Here is a 25,119-nt window from a genome sequence, read left to right on the forward strand (position 1 = left end):
CAGGGATTTCTAGCAAGATACCCTTGCCTCCACTGCCAACCCTTAAAAGAGGTTTGGGAAGGGGTGGATCCAGGCTCCACCCCTTCCAGTCACTCAGGTGTACAGCATGCACCTGAGCTCCCCTGGGACTACCCTGCCTTCACACCAGGTGTTCCATCACTGTCTCAAGCTGTGACTTAGCATTTCCACTACAGAGCTCAACTTGTTTTGTAGAATATTCAGAAATACTACTTCCCAGAAATTTAAGACATATATTTTCTTTTTCAAATACAGCTAATAATCATACATCACTTTACTAGGTTATGATTTCAACCAACAGAATTTTATTGAGTTGTAGATCTGTAAGACAGCGGCAAAGAACTTGGCACAGACTTTGGAAATAGCATCCTTTTAACACTTCAGATTTCAAGCCAAATTTTTATTATTTTCAGAGATACATAAGTCAGCACTTAGACCTAGTCCAAATATAGGTGATAACTGTGTATGTAAAACAATAAAGTGTTGCTCTATATTTTTGCTTTTTAAAAAATTGTCAAAATTCCTTAGAGTGTAATACTTTACAGAGCATATTACTGCATATGGCTTACGTAATACAAAAATTCAAGACAGGTGCGTGAATGAGGACATCAAAAACCAGCAGTCCCCTGTCCCAGTGACACTGAAAACAAGCTGCTGTATACAAGAGTTCCGTAGGAGGGAAATGGCTAGGAGAGGAATATCTCAACAGGAACCAAGAACATAAGGGAAATCTTTCTGTATGCAGCTGGTAGAAGCATTCAAAGTATAGGACTTATACACTTTGAACTAGCCAGCAGAGAAGGGAATACAGTAGTGTAGTAAATGCTCAACAAGTTCTTGAAATGCTTTAGTGTTTGATACAGAAGTGGTGAAATGAAAACTCCTAGATTTTGTTTCAACCAATGTGGAGAAACTGAAAGTTCTGGAAGTCATTCTGGCTTAACTATGGCACTTATTACTCTTGGAAAAGCAGAGTGAAAACCTGCAAAATAAAGAGCAATATGTTCCAGTAAGCAGGTTTAATTACGCTCAGTTGAGCTGAATGAATTTCATCCTAGGATACTAGAGAACTGAGTGATTGATGACAAAGCTATCAATGCTCCTAGTTACCAGTGTTTCCTTTTGAGAGAGTACGAAGATCTATATGACAGTGGAAAGTGAACAAATTTTACTAGTCCTTTTTCAAGAAGAGAAAGCAAGGATTTAGACCAATCAGTTATTCCTGGTAAACAAAAAATAAAAAAATAAAAAGATAATGCAGTTCTCTATTTAATCATCTGGAAATAAAGACAGGAGTGAGTAATAGCCACCATAGTTTGCCCAGAGAAAGGCTTGCCAAGCTCATCTTTTTTCCTTCTTCTTCAGTTCTTGGTATGTACAGAATTATTTTTTGAGCAGCCCTTGTATGGCTAGATTTTTGATACTCGTGACTTTCTCATAGCTAGGAAAAAAACTAGATGAAGATTTCTTAAAAGCAGTTACCAGTGATACACTGCTGCTATGGAAATATCTATCAAATGATTTTCTGCAGGGGGCTGTTATGAGTGCCTAACTTGCACAAGAAAACAGAAAGGGAGGAAAAGGGACTCTGCACTGGAGGATGGGATTTGATGTCACAAGAACGATAAGTGTGATGTTCTCCATTCATAAGGTTAAGTACAAAGCAGTACACGTGGGCAGAAGCAGTCAACTGCACAATGTATAAGGGCTGTTCCAAAAGTAATGCCTCCTATTTTATTGTGTTAGCCCAAGACATAAGAGGTAGATGTTGGTGGATGGCAGTAGGGGTTGAACCTTCCCATCAATATCCTGCTACATTTTGTTGCCATGCAACAGATGGTAGCAGAGGAGCAACCTGACAAAATGGTGTCTGACATGGAAGTGTGTATGAAGCAAAGGTGTCTCACTGAATTCCTCCATGTGGAAAAATGGCATACACTGACATTCATCAACACTTGCTGAACATTCATCAACACTTGCTGCAGGGTGCTGCACTTGGGCCAGGGCAATCCCAGGTATTTATACAATCTGGGGGAAGAAGTACTTGAAAGCAGCCCTGCGGAGAGGGACTTGGGGGTCCTGGTGGACGAGAAGCTGGACATGAGCCAGCAGTGTGCGCTGGCAGCCCGGAGGGCCAACTATGTTCTGGGCTGCATTAAAAGAGGAGTGGTCAGCAGGGAGAGGGAGGTGGTGGTCCCCCTCTACTTGGCTCTTGTGAGGCCCCATCTGGAGTACTGTGTCCAGGCCTGGGGCCCCAGCACAAGAAGGACGTGGAGCTCTTGGAACGAGTGCAGAGGAGGGCGACCAAGATGATCAGAGGCCTGGAGCACCTCTCCTATGAGGAAAGGTTGAGGGAGCTGGGCTTGTTTAGTTTGGAGAAGAGAAGGCTCCGGGGAGACCTCATTGTGGCCTTCCAGTACTTGAAGGGAGCGTATAAACAGGAGGGGGAACAACTGTTCACAAGGGTGGATAGCGACAGGACAAGGGGAATGGTTTTAAACGGAGACACAGGAGGTTTAGGTTAGATATTAGGAGGAAGTTTTTCACACAGAGGGTGGTGACGCACTGGAACAGGTTGCCCAGGGAGGTTGTGGATGCCCCGTCCCTGGAGGCATTCAAGGCCAGACTGGACGTGGCTCTGGGCAGCCTGGTCTAGTGGTTGGTGACCCTGCACTTGGCAGGGGGGTTGAGACTTGATGATCTTTGAGGTCCTTTTCAACCCAAGCCATTCTATGATTCTATGATTCTATGATTCTATGATTTCTGGAGATCAAATAGTGGATGTGAACGCAGTGAGGCAGTGGGTGGCAACAGTGACAGTGGGTGCAGATATTTATGGGCACAGCATGCGGGCTGTTGTTCATTTCTGTCAAAAATGCATAACTAATAGTGGTGACATTGTTGAAAAATACAGTTTTGTAGCTGGGAATTTGCTCTATCAAATAGCGTTGTTGTGTTCTTCGTTGTAATTTCCACAGAGATAAATATGAAGCACTACTTTCAGAGCAACCTACATACATGCAGCACATGCCAGTAACAGGAAATCACTTTAAAGCTGGAATTGTTTTGCCAGAGTTTAAAGATTTTTAAGTTGTCTTTTATAACAAATTTAGTTCATTGCTTCAGTGCTTTGCTGCTGTTCATCTCCTGGTCTCTGGCAGTTTTCAGTTAAGTTTGTTAGAGTATTTATCTTCAGTCTTTAGCTGCTGAGAGTGAAGAAACTAGATTTATTCCCACCATTGCTACAAGGAGTAAGAGATAGAAAAAAGAAAAATGTTTGAAAGCTCAAAATACTACAGGGCAAGGGTTTTTTTGAGACAACTAACTAGAATTTAAACTTAAAATTATCTACTAGATATCTAGACCATTAGATCAACACTTTGTTTTCTATTGCCAACAGACATCTACATTTCTGTCTCTACAATTTTGTCACACAAACCCAAAGTCTCAATTCAGGTGAAAAAATAATTAGTCCTTTCTCTTAGCAGTACAGATAAGCAAGGTAAGATATGGGTGCACTGCTTATGGTCAGCATATGCTATCCCTGAGCAAGCCACATTCGAAAGTCATCTTGCTGTTCTTCATGTCTATCTATGAACTCTGCAACTAAATTTAACATTGTTAGGAGAGTTCTCTCCATGTAGTGACCTAGTTACATTAATTTTTTGCACAAATTTTGTTATACTGTTCTCTTTCTTAACTTCTTTATACACTAAACATGAAAATTAAGATGTAATGAAAATTTGAAAGGGAATTTTTGGGGGTAGAGCAGTATGCCTCTAGAAAAGTCATCTGCTTTTTAATGGTTGAACACAAAGAAGTACCCAAAAGCATCAAGACAGCTAATTTTCCCTTAAAAAGAGGAAGAAGAAGATAATTTCAAGACTGTTTGAAAAGGTGAAATCTAAGTAAATTAACTGCTACAAAGGTAGATAAGGCATTCAGGGACACGGTCAGTGAGCATGGTAGGGATAGGCTGGGGTTGGACTTGGTGATCCCAGAGGTTTTTTCCAATCTTAATGATTTTACAGCTCTATAAGAAGAAGAAAAAATAAAAGAGCTCTGCATGCAAAAAAATAATTCTAAATCCTGGGCAAGCCCAGGAAAACCGAGACAAGTGGCAAGCCTGCAGCCTGTTGACATTCACAGTCCAGAGCATTATGACGACATTTTTGAAAAGTCAGACTACCTTAAGTAATGGATGCTCTTGGCATAGTGCAATGCATGCAGTATGTCAGGATTTTTACCCTAAAGATCCTATATAAACATATGGTAAAAGAGGATATAGTTCCCAAAGGCAGAAAGCTCCTATCTGTGGGGACCTTATCTACTGGCAGAAGTCCAGGTTCAAAATTGTCTGGCATAAATACAATAAGGCTAGGTCTATGGAGTAGAGCTGACCACTTTTATTTGCTGGTAGTGATTCCTGATGACTTCATGATACATTTCCAACATTTAGTCTGAAAAATACTACAGCAGATCCACTTGGGAGGAGAACGGGGAGGCAGGAGAGAAGGAGACTAGAATCATTAATGCATACAACACCATTGTTTTATGAAAACCAGAACAGTAGGTATAATGGAAAAGGCAAATATAAGCAGAAAAAATATTTCAGTGATAGAAAAAGTTGCTGCGACAAACATAATATGTCTGTCAAAACACACTCATCTTTCTTGTAAACGAGTTTTGCATACGGTTGCTCCGTTGATTTAATCACATTTATTTCAACTATAGTTAATGCTTTTTGATATTTATTTTCTGTGATAAGCACTTTCTCTTATCCTTTCTTTTTTTTTATTAAAATAAGGTTTAACAGAACTGGAAATAATAGGTTTTGTTTCATATACAGAACAGATTGCTATAGCCAGAGGAAATTCCATTTTCAAATAACTGACCTTCTTATTTTCAGCCTACCTTAATTTTTAAGATTGCTCTAGGATAGGTTAGCTATATCCTAACATGAACAATAAAACATTCCTTTCAAAGTGTGCTGTCTGCAAAAAACAAACTGCATTTTGGTTTACACACACACATATATATATATATATATACACACGCATGTATGCATATGGATATATATATATGGTACAAGGTCTACTCCAAAAGTAACGCCTCCTATTTTATTATATTGTCACATGACATCAGAGACAGATGGTGGTGGTATGGTAGTAAAGGTTGAACCTTCCCACCAATATTCTGTTACATTTTGTTGTCAAGCAACAGATGGCAGCAGTGGGGTAGTCTGACAAAACGGCAGCTGACATGGAAGTGAGTACAAAGCAAAGGTCTGGAACCTAATTCCTCCATGTGGAAAAACTGGCACACATTGACATTCATCAGCACTTGCTGAACATTTCTGAAGGCCAAATAGTGGATGTGAACACAGTGAGGCAGTGGGTGGTGCATTTTACCAGTGGTGACAGTGACAGTGGGTCGCCTCAACTGGTGCAGATTATTACAAACACAGGTTCTTGTTCATTGCTAGCAAAAAATGCATCGCTAATGGTGGTGAATTTGTTGGAAGAAATACAATTTTGTAGCTGAGAAATTGCTCCATCAAATAGCATTATAGTATACGCTCTTTGTATCTGTTGTAGTTTCCATGGAAATAAATAGGAGGCATTACTTTCAGAGCAACCTACACATTATATATTTTTTTAATTTTTTTTTAAACAGACATATGTAACATACATATTTAGTCAATGAAGGTTTTACAAATAGCTATAACATTAAATTCTAATATAACAAATACATAACATAAAAACTCCACATAGAAACTATATTTATCAGGCAAAAGCATAATAGAGCCATAAAAGATGAACAAAATTCCCAAAACACATTCTTTAAAATATTTCTCTGTTATCTCTCTCCACTTTAAGATTTGTTAATGCTAGGTTCTCGAGATGCATTGCAACCACAGGAAACTTAATTCAAGCTTAAATTGACTGATGACATTTGAACACAAATATGTTTGACCTTCCTTACCTGATGCTCAGACAAGTTATACAGCATTTAACTCACAACTAGAAGGTCTGTCGTTCGGCCAACAGAATGTATTTTACTATCTAGGTAGAATGCTAAACTTTAACAAAATGGAGAAAAACACTGAAAACATACTCAACACTATATAAATCTACTGATTTATACAAGTGGAGATAAAGATTCAAGAAAACAGGAGTGAAAAGAAAACATTCGCAGCCTGTCTACACACAACACAAGCAAGTCTTAAGACCATAGTACTGGCCTTCCATAGCTTTGGGGCACAAAGGCATCATGCACAACCTTAGTTAACAAAAGGATTAAAAATGTCTGGGTGTCCCTCACTGACCACTAGGTTTTAAGGTCGTGGGTTCTCTGCTGACATCTACAGTTATCTTTAGACTTCCCTAATGCACATGCAAATGGCTCTTATTGACAACCAAAGAAAATCCACACAAACTTCCATATCCATAAGCACACTAAGATGCCTTAAAACATCACCCAAATGAAAGAAAGACAATCCTTTTCTCCTCTTTCTCTCTCTCATCCAACTTCATTCTCATATTACCAGTGCATCTTTCCCTCTCTAATGTGCTCTATCCTAACAAAATAGGGAAGAACATGTATTGAAACATCTCCAAAGAAGTAATCCCATTAATTTTCACACAAACGGTAAAAAAGAATGTTCTGATCCTGTTAAAGATCTGATCACATTCCTTTGCCAGGATAATTGGAGGGAAAAACAAACTATTATAAATGAGAACCGTGATCAAGTGTTTTTGAAGCAGTATTTTCCATCTGCTCTTCAACTGTTTACTTTCTCTACATGTCTCTCAGATTAAATGATGCTACTACTCCATTCCCATATGTCCTTAAGCAGTCCGTAACAGTTCAAAGTACTACATTTCTGAAAAAAGAAGGCTAAATAAATAAACAGGAAAAATAAGATTGCCTGGTGTTTCCTTATTACTTTCCTCCCAAAGATGGTGTACCACTTTAAAGAATTTTTCTTTCAGCCGGGAATGTTAAAATATTTGGAGTTGTTACAGAGCCCTCTCAATTGCATTATTCTTTGGACTTTTCTAAAAGGTAGAATTATTTGTGTCTCTCCACAACAAAAAGCTGTTTAGGATCAAAACAATTGTAACTACAGATGCTTTGGAAAAGGCAACAAGCACACTATCTCAGTACACTCTGAATACAAAAATACCTGTGAACATCTACCTATGACATCAAAATAAGAATTTTTTAGCAGATTTTCCATTATCTCAAAGTTAATTAGACAGCAATGGTAATATTGTGTCTTCATAGTATTAACTCTGACCACAATTTACATGAATTTTGTGCTGCTGGCGAATAAAGCTAGGCCCTAAAAAAAGAGGTAAGCAATTTAGTTTTAAAACATTTAACTTGCTGAAATTTTTTCTGTCCAATTAGAATAGCTTCTGGCTAGCTGTATTGGTACAAATTTCTAACACTATTAACTTACTGAAACTACTCCAGATTTATTCCACTATAACAAAAAAAAAAAAAAATCAGCTCAGAATGTAGAAATTAAATATTCAAGTCAATTTGAAAATGGAAGGAAGATACGTAAAGATGCTCATTCTCAAAACAGTCTCCACAGACTACCTGGGTTGTACAGATCTATTGCTACTAATTGTAGCAAAGGTGGGACAAAACAAAGTATGAATGGGAAGCAAGCAGGACAGTATAAAACATACTACTTCAATGTGGATCATTTATGGTCCTTGATTGTTTCCTGAATATAGAAATTCACTAAAAGTAATCCTTCTTCAGGGGAACTACCATGAGTCAGAAAATGAATGAAATGACCTTACAGTAAAATAACTGCAACTAAGAGGCTTAAATCAATACTCTTCTAGCTGAAAAATATATGGTCAACTTTCCTTTCACAGCAGCAAGGTCCCATATGAGAAAATGAAATGTGCACCACCTACTACTGTAATCCTAAGGAAAAACAAAAACACTCTGGGATCTATGACAAAGTTCCCTCTTATCCCAAAGGGCTTTACCATTTTGTCCAATTTCATTTTCCATGTAAATATTCACATTATAGATGTGTTAATGCTTGGGTCGATATAAAACAATCTTTGATGTAAACTTCACTTAACTTTTACTGGAAATATTCCCATAAGAGCAAGAGAAAAGTTTTACTATTCATTGTGGTACAGAGAAATTCTTTTTCAGTCAAATTTCAGAGAAAACAGTATCAAGAAAATGAAAAGTTTGTTTTAATAAAAAGCTTTTTTACTTCAAAAGAATTGCCAGACTGTCTCCTGGATGAGAAAGAAAAACTATCATCCTTAGAGGCAGAGCTCTTCAAATGGAAGACTGGCAGTATACTGTTATTCTCAACCAAAACAGATCTCTAGTAGATGCAGTCCAACCCCTGAAGTACATAGAAATATGAAGCTGTTAATAAGTGTCTTGTAAGGAAAGTCTACAAGAGATTAGATGGACAAAAGGACATCCATCAAGATGGGGTTGGGGGAGAAAGAGCAAATAATTTTCAGCCAGTTTAACACACTTTAAGCATCTCTGCGCAGGGTCATGCAAATGCCAGACTGAGGAGAATGAACCACATGGAAATCTGGAGCCCACACCAGGTCTGAGAGAGCATTAGCCAGCAAGTAGCTTGGTGCAATTCTACACCTGCATCACTTATCAACATTTGCAAAGGGTCTGCTTATGTTCAGCTGTTGAACATAAATGTTATATTTGCTTTTAATCTGGCCTGACTTAAGCATGTTTCCTTGTAACTTTTCTAACAAGGCATTCTTTTGGAAAAGTATGACAAGCCTATAGAATTGGAGGTGTGTCTTCTGCTAACCAGCAGTAAGAAGGAAAGATCTGACATGCAGCAATTCACAAGAGAACATGAATATGTGGGAGTTCATCAGAGTCAACAGTTCAACAATAGTACCTAGATCCATGTTTGTTTCTTGTATACTTTCACCACTAATATAAGTTTGGTCCATATTTAAAGATTAGAGTCAACATGGGTAATTTTAAATATCCTTTTAAAAAGTTTTAATCTTCCAATCACCTGGAAAATTTCAATACTAAAGAATTACACTGCTTTTGAATGAAATAGCTGTCTGCTTCCATCCTTGTTTTTAGACAGAGAAATGAAGCGCATTATAATAATGTTCATTACTCTAACTACATAAAGCTTATTTCACCACAAATTGATTCATGCTTATATTGCACACAGTTGTTGTTCATCTCCAAATATATGGCAGTAACTCAACATTTTGGGCTACAAACATACCCATAATCCAATAAGAGACAATACTTGTTGTTATCCTTTAAAAGTACATACTCTGCAAAGTCAGTAATAATTGTCATAAACTCTGAAGAGCTTCAGTCCCAATCCAAATCTGTGCTTTTTCCATAGTAATTGAACCAAATCTTAACCTTTTCACAAAGAAATCTCTTTCCAAAGCAGGAGTCAAGTCAAAGTTTCCTCTATAGCTAACATCAGCAGCTTTCCAAATCCTTTTCTGCAGAATTTCCAGCAAGTTCTATTGAGATGAAAATCTCAATATCAGAATTAGCTAAGTTACTATTAAAAAAATCCACAAATCATAAAATTTCTAAATGGGTATTCAATGTAAATCAGCTGAGGTACAGAGAACATCTCTAGTTTTTCACTTTTTTTCTAACCTCAGCCTTTGCCTAGTTTGTTTTCTTCAGAGCATTGTATAAGATTTTGTAAAGACACATAGAATCATAGAATTACTCAGGTTGGAAAGGACCTTCAAGATCATCAAGTCCAACCACAACCTAACCATACTGCTCTAACAACCCACCGCTAAATCATGTCCCTAAGCACCACATGCCCCAGTAAAAAGCCTATCTTCTGTTCTGTGATTGAAAGCAGGAAATAATGTTATAGCTAATACACTTCTAGTACCTCCAAATGCAAAAGCTTCTGTCAATGCATTTAAACAGAGCAGAAAGATAGCAGAAATAGCATGAGGAGATATATGAATGCCTGATATTAAAAAAGGATGTTGAAATTCTCTAAACGGCTTGCAAATACAAAATATTAAGATAGGAAATGTAGTGAAGATCTGGAAACAGGAGAAAAGATGCCCTTCTGAAGATGAAATGAAATATGCTATTTTCTGAAGCACGTTCAGAATCTGCTAGAGAACCAGATATAGATCACTTTAAATAACAAGGGATTTTGTGAAGTTGGGAATGAAAATTCAGAGAGAAAGCTACCCTTAATATTAGTAATACCCTTAGAAACAATTACAGAATTTATACTTCCCTGGCTCGGAGCTACTCTCCGAACCCTTGCAGATGTGATGTTGATTATGTTTGACAAAATTTCAAGATCAAGTAGTATAGACCCACGTTACAGGCTAAAACTAGCATTACTTTCCAGTTGAAACAGTCTTTTGTTTGTCAGCATCCCCATGTCCAAGGGCACAAAGAAATATGCTATATTACTACCAGAATAACATCTCCCACCACACTGAAATTCACCTAAGAAACTGCTCCTTGACCTCACCAATTCAAGAACCAGAGATTCATGTGTTAAACTACCATTTGTCTCTGAGCCCTTTCCTCACTTTCAATCCAATAAATTACTTGACATAAAGACTGGAATTGATCTGCCGCCAAGCAAGTGAAGTGTTTGACAACACTGACACCAAGTGACGGAATTCAGAAAAATATAAAATAAAACAACCCACACAGAAATTATAGAGCAATTCATCAGTATGATCTGAGATAGGCAAAGGTTTTTTTTCCCCTCAAGAACACAAACATGAAGACCTAACATGAGAGATGACAATTTCACAGATGTCATGCAAAACTTACAGAAAGTTTGTCCAAGATTAAATACATGTTAACAACTTAATTTAACCTCAATCTCAAAAGCATGAGTGAAATACTGTGTACACTTTAAAGTTTTACACAGTCTAGCCTTGTAAATTCTTTACTGAAAAAAAAAAAATTGATGGCTTGCTTGTACAGCAAGTATTTGATTCCATTAACTTTTGTGGATTTAATTTCATTTCTCAAATGAAAACAAAATTCAAACAGCACATTTATGCCCTTTAATTAAAAAGTTTAGTGTGTTAATGCAATGTTTAATAGTCTCTAAGCCTTATGTTCTTGCTTTACCTTTCTGTATGATAACACAACTGTTCAGAAATAAAATACCATGCCTTCCAACACCATATGCATTATACAGAATTGCCACCCTTGCTGTTGACTCACACAATCACATTACATGAAGCACAAAACCCTACTGATAGAACAATAACTCTATCAAATGTTCTGCTTTTCCCATTCACCATGTATATGCCCAGTATTCCTTATCTTACCATGGTTTCCACATGCTTACCTGCTGACGTTTGTATGCCAAATAATCAAGATTTTCCAGATCCTTTTGAAACTTCTGGTAGGTATTTTGTAGATCAGATTTACTGGATACATTTCTTAATGTTTCAAAAGTTCTTTGAAACTGTGATGGTAAAGAAAGAAATACTGTCACTCACACCATTTGTGGTTTGGTTTTTGCTTGTTTGTTTCCTGCATAAGCATACTAATGTTATAGAGCTGTATCTTCTCCAAGTATACTATATTCTAGACATGAACGCATTCCTACAATTTTGAAATCAATTTTACAATTCAAAATAGAGTACATATTACCCAACTTAAGTAAATTAAATCCACTGTTTCATTTCATAGACAAGGTTTACATAAAACATTAGTGATCAACCAGACCTGATCTCTAAAGATTAGTTATTTTCCTATGCAATGGTACTTAATAGAATGTATTCATGTGGTTTTCTTTCTTTCTTTTTCTCCTCCAACTAACAAAAGCATATGCAGCTTCAACTCCTCATTCTAACAAGCATATCAGTAGATACTCTTTATCAAGTTAATTTACTTAGCGTTAATCTTCAAGGATGAAGTCTGACCTTGGGCAATGTGCTCAGATGCTGCAGGAAAGCTGTGACAAGATTAGTTATACTTTATTTCAAATCTCACTTTTAAATATAGTACTTCTTTCACCTACACATTATTAAAAGCGGTACTGGTATTTTTCAAATAGATGAACAATACTAATTCAGCTGTAGGGAACTGCAAAAGAAAGGCTAATAGTTGTGTGAAAGGCAAATGGGAGATGTCATACCACAGAGACACCTAAAGGACCTGACAGATGGTGCCTCTCAACCACCTGGTCATCACAACAGATCCCGCACCTAATATCTGGCCTGACTGCTGGATGGACTTTATGGACATAGCACACGGTCTAGTGCTTGCGAGCAGAGATGGTCACAGCAAGAGTGACCATACTGTTTAGTTTCTTTTTTTTATAATAAAATCATCTACCTTTCCTTTAGGATCTGATATGAATGTTTGCTACATCATTGATAGAAAATTACAGAGGTATGCTGTAAACAATTTTCTCACCTTCCAAAATAGTAGCAAGACCGATACACTGGAATAGGGAAGAATACAACAACAAGAAACAAAATCACTTATAAATTCAATTCCTTAAGATTTTGTAAGTATCTTTTCTCTAGGTGATATGCTTCAGAATACATGTTTTTATTTTCCCATGTATCGCATTTTCATGATATGGCTCCTGAGTCCTAAGTGAGATCGGTATTTAACAGCCCCATACTCAAAATATAGATTGATATATTGAATAATAGAATAAACAACAAACATCCTTAACTACATTTCTTTCAGTAAGGGAAAGAAAACAAACACAAACAGGTGAAATGTCTTAGTTCCTGCATGGTTCTATCTTTGACACATATATGTGATTTGTCAAGTAGTACAGCAGCTAACACAGATGCTCCAGAAAAACCAAATACATTTGTCATGGTTTTGTGATTTTCTGTTATTGGTATTCCACATCATAACATCATGTAGTGAATGTACCTGGTTCTCAGAAGAGAAGGACTACTACATTTCCCAGGGTACTTTTCTCCTCTGTTACCATTTCCGGACAGAGGGAAAAGATAACAGCTTGCAGATCAAGAGACGTCATCCCTTTTTCCGCTGTCTCTCATCTTGGCAGCACCTCACTCTCCAGCCATCTTATCGTCGGTAGTAGAGTAAGGCCTACCTTGATTTTGGGACATTCTCTCTCTCTGTATTGGATTTATCAGCTTAAATTGTAATTATATTGTATTATAGTGTGTTGTTTTGCATTCCAATATCTTATTTAGTAAATTAGTTTGTTTCTCCTCAGATTGTTGCCGCTGCTCTTTGCTCTCAGGGCCATCTCCTTACCCTTTTTTCCCTTTTCCCGGGGTGTGGGCCCATGGGTCCCCCGTTCCCTTCGTCACGGAACCGGGCCAAACGCCCGTAAACCGTTGACAACATTTTATACCTCTTCAGTTAGTTATGAAATGATGCACAGATGAGGAAGACACCCTCCCACTGATATGTTACTATTACCAAGACCTAGAACATGAGACTGAAGTCATTCAGTTAAGCAGCTAGAGAATTTGAGCTGTAAATTTTTAACAAAGGTTGAACATGTGATTTTGCTGGGGCTTCCTTGCTACCTTCAGGAAATCACTTCTCCTCTGGCTTTTGCTATTTATCCATCTATAAATATTCTTCTTCACCACGCAAGCATTTAACAGCACTAAAGCCATAGGTAGTTTACAAATATGCTGTTATCACAGTAATTAGTCACAGAAGTGAGTCTATAAACACTTTTCTACACTGATATAACCAGAAAGAGCTACGTATTTTCTACATCTCCCCAAAAGACTTGGTTTATTACAGTTACAAACCCTGTATATGAATTACCTACTGTAAGTTTGAATGTGGCACTACTGTCCAGGAAATGAGGCAGAAGACAAAAAGAAACTGACTGATGTCCAGTCACTTCTGGCAAACCAAGCACCTCGATAATAACTACAGAACACACTTCTCTATGCCTTATCTAATACTATTGCCATTGAATTGGAAAAGGAACCCCAGAAGGAGAAAAAAATAATAAAACTCCAGTCATCTTCAATCCTTCTTTAAAAGCAGAAAGCAGCTTCAGCAGATAGTACTGCCTGGATGTAGACTGCTCCACAGTATGACTTGTTCTGTGGGCATTTAATGAAGCTTCAGTTATGGATGATGCTGAACAACCACTAGGTAATCCTGCTGCTGGGACAACAAACAGCTGCACCAGATTTCTATTGGCAATTTGCAACTGACACACATCCTAGAATCTCCAGGCAAGTCATTACTTCTCATTTTCCACATGTTGCAGTCTTTATTTCAGCCTTACTGCTCTCAAAACTGAGAAACAAGATAATGCAGTGTTTACATCCGTTCATAACTTATTTTACTATACCTCATTCAGTACCACTGGAGGTTAACTAGACTTGCCAGTTGCAGTTAGAAGGTTTGCTACCAAAAAATAAAAGAAAGCTTTCTCACCCAAAATATACTGCACTGAATTCTCTAACAACATGACTGACAGAACATAAATGCTAAGACAAAACTGACCGACTTCATTTTTTTCTGTTCAACTTCATTATCTTGCATGATTTTTTTTGCCCTAGATTTAATCACTGCTCCAAAGATGCTCTGAAAGCCTTGAAGTTAGAATGCTTTCTTCCACTGCTTCATACTCCAAAAGGTTGTCCTGTAAACTGGAAGCAATTTAATTATGTCATAAAACCAAATGCGTAATTCTAAGGATAACACAGGAAGTTCCACCTGAACATGAGAAAATTCTTTACTTTGAGGGTGACAGAGAACTGGAGCGAGCTGCCCAGAGAGCTTGTGGAATCTCCTTCTCTAGAGATATTCAAAACCCACCAGCAATATAGTCTAGGGAACCTGCTTTACCAGGGGGTCGGACAAGATGATCTCCAGAGGTTCCTTCCAACCCTTATGATTCCATGACCCTGTGGAATCAGGCACTGATTTCAAAGAGAAGATATTGAGACATAAACAGAGTAGTTGCTTAATGATTCACTAGGAAATCACACTAAAGTTTTTGTATTTAAGATTTAATATATTTGATTTACTTTGTTTAGTATTGCTAACTTGTTTAGCTGTTGCAAGCAAACGCATTTATAATATGAGTATTTGTGGAATGAGCAATAGTATTAAAAGCATTTGTTTCCTGATTTTTAAGATTTAGTTTTATAATTATTTATTATTTGATAGTGATTCTTTGCAACTGCGCTTCTCGTCCTTTCTGGAATCTCAGATTTCTGTGCCAGACAACTTTGAGCTTGTTTATCTTGGTCTGAGGTTTTGGTTCAAGTCAATATCTAAGTTGGATTTGAAGCATCCTAGTTTAGGACGTGATATGGACCAGACTCTTGAAAAGTACACAGATACTTTAGGTGGACAAAACTCCCTGCAATTTTAACAGAAATGCCTTGATAAGCCTGGGAATGTCACTATGGACCATAAAGACTAAACACGAAGCCAGGCAACAAAAATATGACATTATAAATATTCGAAGTATTTCATTGCATACAACTGGAGATGTGGGAGGTAAGATCGTTAAATATGGAGTGCTAAGTTTTATTCCTGGCAATAACCATACAATCTCCATATAACCAGAAAGAGGTGAGAAAGGCAGCAAATACTGCTTCTTTAGTTTATGAATTACGCTATTTGACAAATCACACACCTGCAACATTACTTGCATGGGAGTCTAGCTAACTCATGAAGATGATACAACCGAAGTTCTTTTAAGATAATGGCAGTTGATAAGAATAAGTTGCCCAGAGAGGTGGCGGATGTCGCAGCCCTGGAGACATTCAAGGTCAGGCCAGGCGGGGCTAGGAGCACCTAATCAAGCTGTAGGTGTCCCTGTCCATTGCAGGGGAGTTGGCCTAGATGAACTTTGAGGGTCCCTTCCAACTCAAACAATTCTATGATTCTCTGAAATGGCCTGCTACGCTTCCTTTACTTGTTCTCACTTTATATGCCTAACTCAGATTTAGGGCCAGTGCTGCAAAAGCCAGTTTGTTATACAAAAACAAAAAAGAGAAATGGCTCTCTTCCGGTTTGTCTGGAGCCATAAAAGGCAAACAATACTTGCCATTCAAAATATTAATAATATCACTTTCCATTGTGCAGGGCAGCAAAATAGCACCGAACTATTCATTTGTGAAATCTTTCTTTATTTTTATATGGATGAATTAAGGAAGAAAAGAAAATTTAATTTCTATTCTGACATAAGCAGTTCATTAAAAAAAACTTCCTATTTTAATACATCCTTCTACTTCAAGAGACTAAATTACAATAAAAGCACTTCTTTAAATCAACAGGAGACATGGTTGAAATCAATATTAAAGAACTTCTCTGAAATTCAAATTACTGAAAGTACACATTTATGAAAAAAAGTTGTTGTTCCCACAATATTTTACTCTAATGGAATGGGTAGCATGCCTTCTTATAGAGGTTTATGGCCTCCTCCATCCAGGAAATATCAGATAATTTTGCTCTCATTATAAGAAGGTCTGAAGACATGCATTTTGATGATAAGGCAGATACTGTTTTGCATGCATATTCTCGTTTCTGCCTCCAAAGCAAAAGTGAGCTATAAAATGAATTCCTTTGGATCAGGATAATCTGTGTGTGCCTGAGGTACAAAAAATTGTTGATCAGGCACACCATTCTACCTTATTCTTACTTCGTTACTATAATACCAAGAAATAATCTGCCAAGAGATACTGAATTTCCAAGGTCATTTTACTGATGTAGAATTTGCCCTCCGATATTAGCACTCATAGAAGGAAATTACAGTGTCACTTCCATATTATTCTCCTATGAAGCACTGCACTTCAGTGTGTTGATGCAGAACAAAAACAGCATAACTACTCGAAAGAAAACAATTTAGAAATGCTCTTTCTTCATTATTGGTTTGAAGGCAGTCTACAACAGTGGACCCTGGAGTCCTAGGCCCTGTCTAGAGCATACAGGAATCAACATAGTCCAAATAAATAAATATATGAAAGCAAACACCTACTAACATCCCACCTTAACTTTCTCAAAATACTTTTCAAACCTCTTCATTAAGAGATATAATACTGATTTTTCCCTCTTAGTTGTACTTCTAGCAGTTTTGCGCATTCCACGTTAACCCATGAGGAAATGATCGCAAAGCTTTACAATTATTTATTTTATGAAAAAATACAAATATATTTTTATACAGAATAGATAAATAGATATGTATTTGTATCTATAAATTATATATAAATAACCAACCCAGAAAAGTTCTACCTCATCTAAAGTAAGCCCTATGCATTCAAAATAAGCCTTATTACTGAGTCCAGATAAATCTGCTTTCGTCAATATTTTTTCCTAGTTAGTGAAATTGATAGGTTGTTGTGTACATTCTCTCCATCTCAGAGAAAACCAGATACCATTGCTGTCTAAGGAAGCCTTTCCCAGATTTAGGAATCTTATAATTAACTCTTAATTCACCACAAAAAAGAAGTTGGTATCATCCTTTCCCAGGCCATTCTACCTGCCTTCACATGCACAGTTTTATAGAGTTTTAAGAGGGCAGCCTACTCCTTCCTGTTACTTTATCTTCTTTTGCTAAGGTGTGGTATATGGGCATAATTCTCTCTTGTTATTATGATTCATGACTCTAAAGGTGGTGGCTTAGCAGCAAGGAGGAAGGCTGCTGCGTATTTACTTGCCTTGTCACTCCTAAAGGTGAGCGTTTGCCCCTAATACTGTACACTGAATCAAGCAGACACTCTGGAAGAAAGGGAAATTATCCTCTCTCAAACCTAACAGGCATGCTTTGCTCATGGAGACCCTTCTAGGTTGTTGGGTAGGACAGAAAACAGCAAAAAAAAAGCAGTCAAGCTGCCTGCAGCTGAAGCAAAGCTATGAAACTTCTAAGCACGAACTCCTAAGGGAGCTGACCCACTCCTACACCTGAGATGTGGCAGTAAAGAAAGCTTTCAATACACCTAAAGACAAGTCTGAAGAGTCTATTGCAGACCAGGAAGCTCTGGAGAGGAAAAGTGGAAGTAAGACTGATGGGAAATGTCTATACTACAAAGAAACAAGAAATGGATTTGCTTTCAAATCTTTTCATTTAAGTGTGTTTTGTTTTAAGATCTTTTCATTTTAGTGTGATTATAACCCAGCGTTGTGTTTTTCTCTTGAAAATACAGCTACAATATTCCATTTGGTTTTCTTGTGCTCTGGTAAAACAAATCTGGGAGACTTCAGGCTTGGTCATTTCAAAGAAATTCTGGAGTAGTTCCATCTGAAGCTGGCCAGTTAAGATCCCTTCAAAGCCATGTTTCTGACTTGCAAGAAAAGGATGATGTTCTTTTTTCAGCAATTCCCATATGAAGACTGAAAGCAGGGATGTTACATAAACAGCATCGTAGCCACTGTGGAGCCTGTTCCTTAGCAACAGTTTGCTGGAGTCATTAAGTGATGCTGTTTCAAGGGAAGCCCTAGGGGTTGGAAAGCTGTGAGTCATTAGGGGGTCACAAAGTAGCACAGCCAAGATAACAAAAACAGAAGGGTATCCACGTTCCTTTTGCATGCAAGAGAATGTTCACTTTGAGAAATGCAACTCTTCGAAAAGTAATTCTTAGGAGCTGCTTTTTCTTTGTCATTTATTGCACATTACAGATTACCACAGAATTTATGGAGTGTCATGATAAATACTGTAGCTCTAATTACAAATAACTACATTCCATGTGTCATATACTGATCTCAGTAATAATCCATTTCTGGTGGTTGATGAGAAAAATATGAGTATGAACCACAGAAGAAGCCAAATCCAATCTCAAACACTCCTGTTAACTTTTTAACATCCCTTGTTTTCACAGGCTTCTATTGTGGTGGTGATCAATCCATACCAAAGAAAAGGTGAGAAGACTCTGATCATTTCTGATTTTAAAAACTGACCCTCTACTCCCAGGATAGTCTATGAATTTTTTCTTCTTTTTTTTCTTTTTTTTTTTAATGTTGCATGGTACCACAACAGAAAGCAATCAGAAGGTAATGTGGCAAGCAAGTCAAATTCTGCACTAAGCAGAGTTATGCAAGTAAAGCCAAATCCCTAAACCTGAAAGATAGATAAGCCTAAAATGACTTGCCTTTCTTCTGTGTCACCATACTACCTCTCCCCTGCATTTTTAATGCTTCCTTTGCAGGGAAGGGAAGAATACGAAGAACTATACCTACAATGCCCCAGTTCTCAAGTTGCTTCTTATTTGTAGTCATTGACATTTTTTTTTCCTGACAGGAGTTAAATAACTCTAAGCAAATACTTTACAAAGATCCACTGTCTGAGGTATTTGTGAAAAATATGAAGACTTAAAAAGTAAATCTACAAGCATGACAAAAAGGGAAAAAAGACAGACAAATCATGCTGTTTCAGCATGATCTGAAATAGATAAGAGACAAGCAGACTGCCGACACACTATGAATGAAATGGTCAGAACTTGTTACTGTTTTGCTGTTCTCCCTTGATCAATAAATTCAAGCAGTTCCATTAGTCTGTTAATTCACTTAATTAAATAATATTGAGCATCACTAGCCATAATGAATGAGGCTGGTAATGCAGCTCTGAATCAAAGAATGTGATACATGAGATGGCTCTGTCTATGTTTTTCACAATGCAGTTTTGGTTAGAGATGTCAAGATGTAAAGTAAGCATGGAAAATCAGATATCAACAACTATTAGGAAAAAATTCTCCTCCAAAAGAGTGGTCAGGCACTGGAACGGGCTGCCCAGGGAGGTGGCTGAGTCACCATCCCTGGAGGTGTTCATGAAATGCTTAGATGTTGTGCTAAGGGACGTGGTTTAGTGGGGAAATAGTGGTGGTAGGCGGATGGTTGGACTAGATGATCTTGGAGGTCTTTTCCAACTCTGGCAATTCTATGATTCTATGATTTAAACTCTTGCCTATTTAAAAAATTTAAGTTGTTTAAAGAAGAAACTATTTTCATTAGTGTGATGTATTTTATTTTCTCAGTCAACTCTAATTAAAATGAACATTTGCACTGTACCATCATACTTTTGTAAGGCTGCAAATTTCACTAGAAATCAGTCAGTCAGCTTTGTACTGGCTTTACTGTTTTTTGGGGGTGAAGGTACTATAGGATCTTTGCTGGTTGAAGATACCATAGGATTATGTAAAGAACCAAAATTATCTCCACCTTACTAGTGAAATTTCATAAAAGACTCATGTTCACAATGGCTCTTTTCAGTGGTGTCCAGTCCCAGGATCAGAGTCAGTGGGCAAGATATTCCATCTAAAAACACCAAGAAGCACTTCTGCACTGTGCAGGCAATGGAGCACAGGCACAGGTTGCTCAGAGAGGCAGCAGAATCTCCTACGTGAAGATCTTCAAAAACCACTTAAATGTTGTCCTGGGCAACCTGCTCTAGGTGTCACTGCTTGAGCAGCAGGGTTGGACCAGATGGACCCAGAAGTCCTTTCCAACCTCAACCATTCTGCATTTCTGTATGGAAAGCACAGCGGTCTTACAGACTACAAACTGGAAGAAGTAGATGTGGTTCATCCTTTTTCTCAGGTACACATAGAATGGCAGACATGACAGATGATAGATAACACTAAAAGAGGCTGTATATGACAGCTAGTCAAATTGTCACTGTCTCCATCATATTCTTGTACAAAGATTGCAGAGGAAATTACAGTGAAAAAACTCAGACTGCATTCTCCCAGTAGAAGGAAGCATGGTATTAAATGCTTTGAATGATTGTGATCTAATTAATCTAATTTATTGAATGAACGAGACTAAATTCAGTACCCTTTGCTAAATGGGTTTAAAAACAACATAAACAGAAAATTCCCCATGAAATTTAATATGCTAACTAAATATTTATATGAACATTAATTGAATGGTTAACATTAAATAATTGATATTAATTAAATTATAATTTTATTAATATATTAATATTTGATGATGGTGGACTACTTTCGTTCATTTTATGTATAGAAACAAAAGTTTTCTGTGGTTACAATTTTTATTTTGTTATTCTAATTCATTTTACATTTTTTATTATTTTTTTCTCAATTTTAAAATTTAAGTTTGTTTCTGTCACAAACTTTTTGTGATTTTATGACTATTACAGGGTACAGAGTTATGGAAATAAAAACAATGAAATATCTCACTTCTCAAATGATTAATAACAGCATAACTTTTTTTTCACATCTTTGTGAAAAGAAGAATAAAATGGTAGAACTATTAAAATGTTATTAAAAGCAAAAAAAAAAAGCTATTGACTTTTTTTTTTAAGAAAGTTGATTTCCAAGTCATATGAACCTGTAGACACTGAGAATATTAGAGCTGATACAACATATAGGCTGTAAAAAGGCAATATAGAAGAAAAAAGGAATTCCTAAGGGAGTTCTAAGGTCCAATAATTGAAGTTAAGGCCTTTGAAAGAATGAAATTAAAATTAAAATAATGAGTCTTATTTAAATCTGGCTCAGCTGGATAGAGCTCAGAATCTCATTTGAATGTGGTTCACTAGCATGTGTTGAAATTACCTCTTCTAAATCTTCTAAATCTGCTAAATCTAATCTAAGTCTATTTCTAAATCTTCTAAGTCCATTTCCTGATTAGATGTCAACAAGATGCCATGACAACCAATACCAATGTTGTTGAGTTTAGTTGAGCCAGTGCAGAGACTAAATCATGGAAAATGTATCTTCTCCTTCTAAGGACTAGGATGAGGCATTTTACACAGGCATTCTGAAGAGAGTTATACCACATAGATTTATTCTGAGACTTAAATGAGGAATTCAGTTCTGACTCCTATTAAGAGAATTAAACTAAAGTATGGAAGAGAAAGATAACTGCACTCCTTGCAGAGTTGGAGTTTCTCTGATGGTTCTTTGCAATCACTACAATTTACAATTATTAATTGCTTTCAATTTCAAATGAAAATCATGAAATGATTTAAAGGGTTGTTTAGAAATACCGAGACTGTGGGAAAGCAAACTTCCCAAATACAGTTATCTTATGTAAAACACACTGAAAGCATTTTATAAGAGTGCATCTAACATTATGAAAATACTTGTGTAAAAATGCAATGGGTTACCAATTGAAAATACAATAATTTAAGATTTTTTTTCCCACAAACACTACAAAAGAGGCCACTATCTTACAGCCAGGATATAACAATATAGACTTTTCTGAAAGTCAGTGCTCATTTTACCGTATGCTGCACCTCCAGCAATTGTCAAAGCTGAATGTTTCAAATAAAGCACTTGAACCCAAACGACATTGTTTTATTATGAAATACTGCAGTATGAAGCAACATTTCTTCCTAATGTGATTGGGAGCTAAATTTTGATCTCCTGTCTACCCCAAACATTTTGAAGTCAGTAAAACCTCATTTTATTATTTTTTTAATCGGTCTATAAGATGCTAGAATATAAAAGGGAACTGGAAGAGAATAATTCCTCACTCTTCCCAGAGAAGACACACACTAGACAGAACGCAGTGAGCAGCCAGTGAAGGAACACAGTGACACATTTTGGGAGTCAGAAGCACAACGCTGGCAACATTAAAGTCATTTGAGACACTACAATGGACAGCAAAGGAATTCATGTAGGCAGGAAATTATACTGATGTTGCTTAACATAAATGGACATAGTTTTGCCTAATTATTGAATAGAAGCACAACCACAGGTTAGCTTTATATGTTAATAGAACAGGGCCATCCTTGCTGAACAAAGAGAGACATGGAAAGGAAAAAAAAAGATGACTCAGAATGAAATGACTCAGAAAGTCCTTATAATACAAGGGCTACTCCGAAAGTAATGCCTCCTATTTTATTATGTTGGCCCATGATGTCAGAGGCAGATGTTGACGATATGGCAGTAGAAGCTGAACCTTCCCACCAATACTCCATTAATTTTTTTTTGCCATGTGGCAGATGGCAACTAAGGTGCACTCTGACAAAACGGCATCTGACGTGCATCCCTAAGAGTAAGAAATCAGGGAAAGGTGGCAGGAGGCCTGCGTGGATGAGTGAGGAACCTATGGATAAACTAAAAGGAAATAAAGTCCATGAAATGTGGGAAAAGGGTCTGTCCACCAGGGAAGAATATAGGAATGTTGTCAGGATCTGTAGCGATGCAATGAGGAAGGCTAAGGCCCTCATGGAATGAAATCTTCCAAAGGAGGTAAAGGAGGAGAAGAAAGGTTTTTTTTAAGTATGTCAACAGTAAGAGGAAGACTAGGGAAAATGTGGGTCCCCTGCTAAATGAGGTGGGCGCCCTGGTAACAGGGGACGCTGAGAACGTGGAGATTCTAAATGCCTGCTTTGCTTTAATCTTTAATGCTAAGACTAGACCTCAGGAATCCCAGACCCTGGAAGTAAGAGAGAGTCTGGGGAAAGGAAGACTTCCCATTGGTCGAGGAGGATCTGGTCAGAGAATGTCTAGCCAAAATCAACACACGCAAATCCATGGACCTCAGTGGGATGCACTCACGTGTGCTGAGGGAGCTGGCAGAGGTGATTGCTGAACTGCTCTCTATCATCTTTGAAAGGTCTTGGTGAATGGGAGAGGTACCTGAAGACTGGAAGATAGCCAATGTCACTCCAGTCTTCAAAAAGCGCAAGAAGGAAGATCTGGGAAACTAGAGGCCAGTCAGCCTCGCCTCCACCCCTGGAAAGGTGATGGAATATTCTGAATGCCATCTCCAAGCAAATGGAAGAGAAGAAGGCTATCAGAAGTAGTCAACATGAATTCACCAAGGGGAAATCATGCTCAACCAGCCTGGTAGCCTTCTATGATGTCATCACTGATTGGATAGATGGGGGGAGAGTAGTGAATGTTGTGTACCTTGACTTCAGCACTGTCTCCCACAACATCCTTGTTATGAAACTTAGAAATTGTGGGATAGATGAGTGGATGGTGAGGTAAATTGAGAAATGGCTGACTAGCAGAGCTCAGAGTGTTATCATCAATAGCACAGAGTCTGGCTGGAGGCCAATAACTAGCAGTGTTCCCCAGGGTCAGTGCTGGGTCCCATCTTGCTCAACATCTTCATCAACAACCTGGATGAAGGGATGGAGTCCACACTCAGCAAGTTTGCTGATGATACAAAGCTGGAAGGACTGGCTAACACACCAGAAGGCTGTGCTGCTACTCAGCAAGACCTGGGCAGGCTAGAGAGTTGGGCAGAGAGGAACCTGATGAGGTTTCACAAGAGCAAGAGTAGAGTCTTGCATCTGGGGAGGAATAACCACATGCATCAGTATAGGTTAGGTGATGACCTGCTGGAGAGGAGTTCTACAGAGAAGGATCTTGATGTTTTGGTGGACAACAGACTGGCCATGACCAAGCAGTGTGCTCCTGTGGCCAAGAAGGCCAATGGGATCATGGCATGCATTAAAAAGAGCGTGGCCAGAAGGTGGAGGGAGGTGATCCTACCCTTCTACTCTGCCCTGGTGAGGTAACATTTAGAATGCTGTGTCCAGTTCTGGGCTCCCCATTTCAAAAAAGACAGGTATCTACTAGAAGCAGTCCAGCAGAGGGTCACAAGGATGATAAAGGGGCTGGAGCATCTACCATATGAGGAAAGGCTGAGTAACCTGGGTCACTTCAGCCTGGAAAAAAGAAGACCAAGGGAAGATCTGATAAATATTTATAAATATCTAAAGGGAGGTGGGAGGCAAATGGATGAGGTCAAGCTCTTCTCAGTGGTGCATCGCGATAGGAGCAATGGTCTAAAACTTGAATATAGGAAGTTCTATACGAGCATGTGGAAGAACTTCTTTATCATAAGGGTGATGCAGCACTGGAACAGGTTGCCCAGAGAGATGGTGGAGTCTCCTTCTATGGAGATATTCAAGAGCTGTCTGGACACCTAACTGTCTGACCTATCGTAGGGAACATGCTTTAGCAAGGAGTCTGGACTCGATGATCTCTTGAAGTCCCTTCCAAAGCCTACAATTCTGTGATTCTGTGAAGTGCATAACAAAGGTATGTCATTGAATTCCTCCATGCAAAAAAAAAATTGCACCCACTGACATCCATCAGTGCTTGCTGAACATTTATGGAGACCAAACAGTGGATGTGAGCGCAGCGTGGTGGTGGGTGATTTGTTTCAGCAGTAGCT

The 25,119-nt window shown here is 37.9% G+C and overlaps 1 protein-coding gene across 1 annotated transcript in view; it reads right to left on the bottom strand.

The window, feature by feature from the left end:
* The window catches only part of CTNNA3 (catenin alpha 3), a 460,862-nt gene that overhangs the window by 408,015 nt on the left and 27,728 nt on the right, over window positions 1-25,119 (bottom strand). The window contains exon 5 of the mRNA XM_021399187.1: window positions 11,384-11,503. Coding sequence (XP_021254862.1) covers window positions 11,384-11,503 — 120 coding nt within the window. The remainder of the gene's footprint in view (window positions 1-11,383; window positions 11,504-25,119) is intronic.

The sequence above is a fragment of the Numida meleagris genome, chromosome 5, assembly GCF_002078875.1.
Source record: "Numida meleagris isolate 19003 breed g44 Domestic line chromosome 5, NumMel1.0, whole genome shotgun sequence".
NCBI lineage: Eukaryota > Metazoa > Chordata > Aves > Galliformes > Numididae > Numida > Numida meleagris.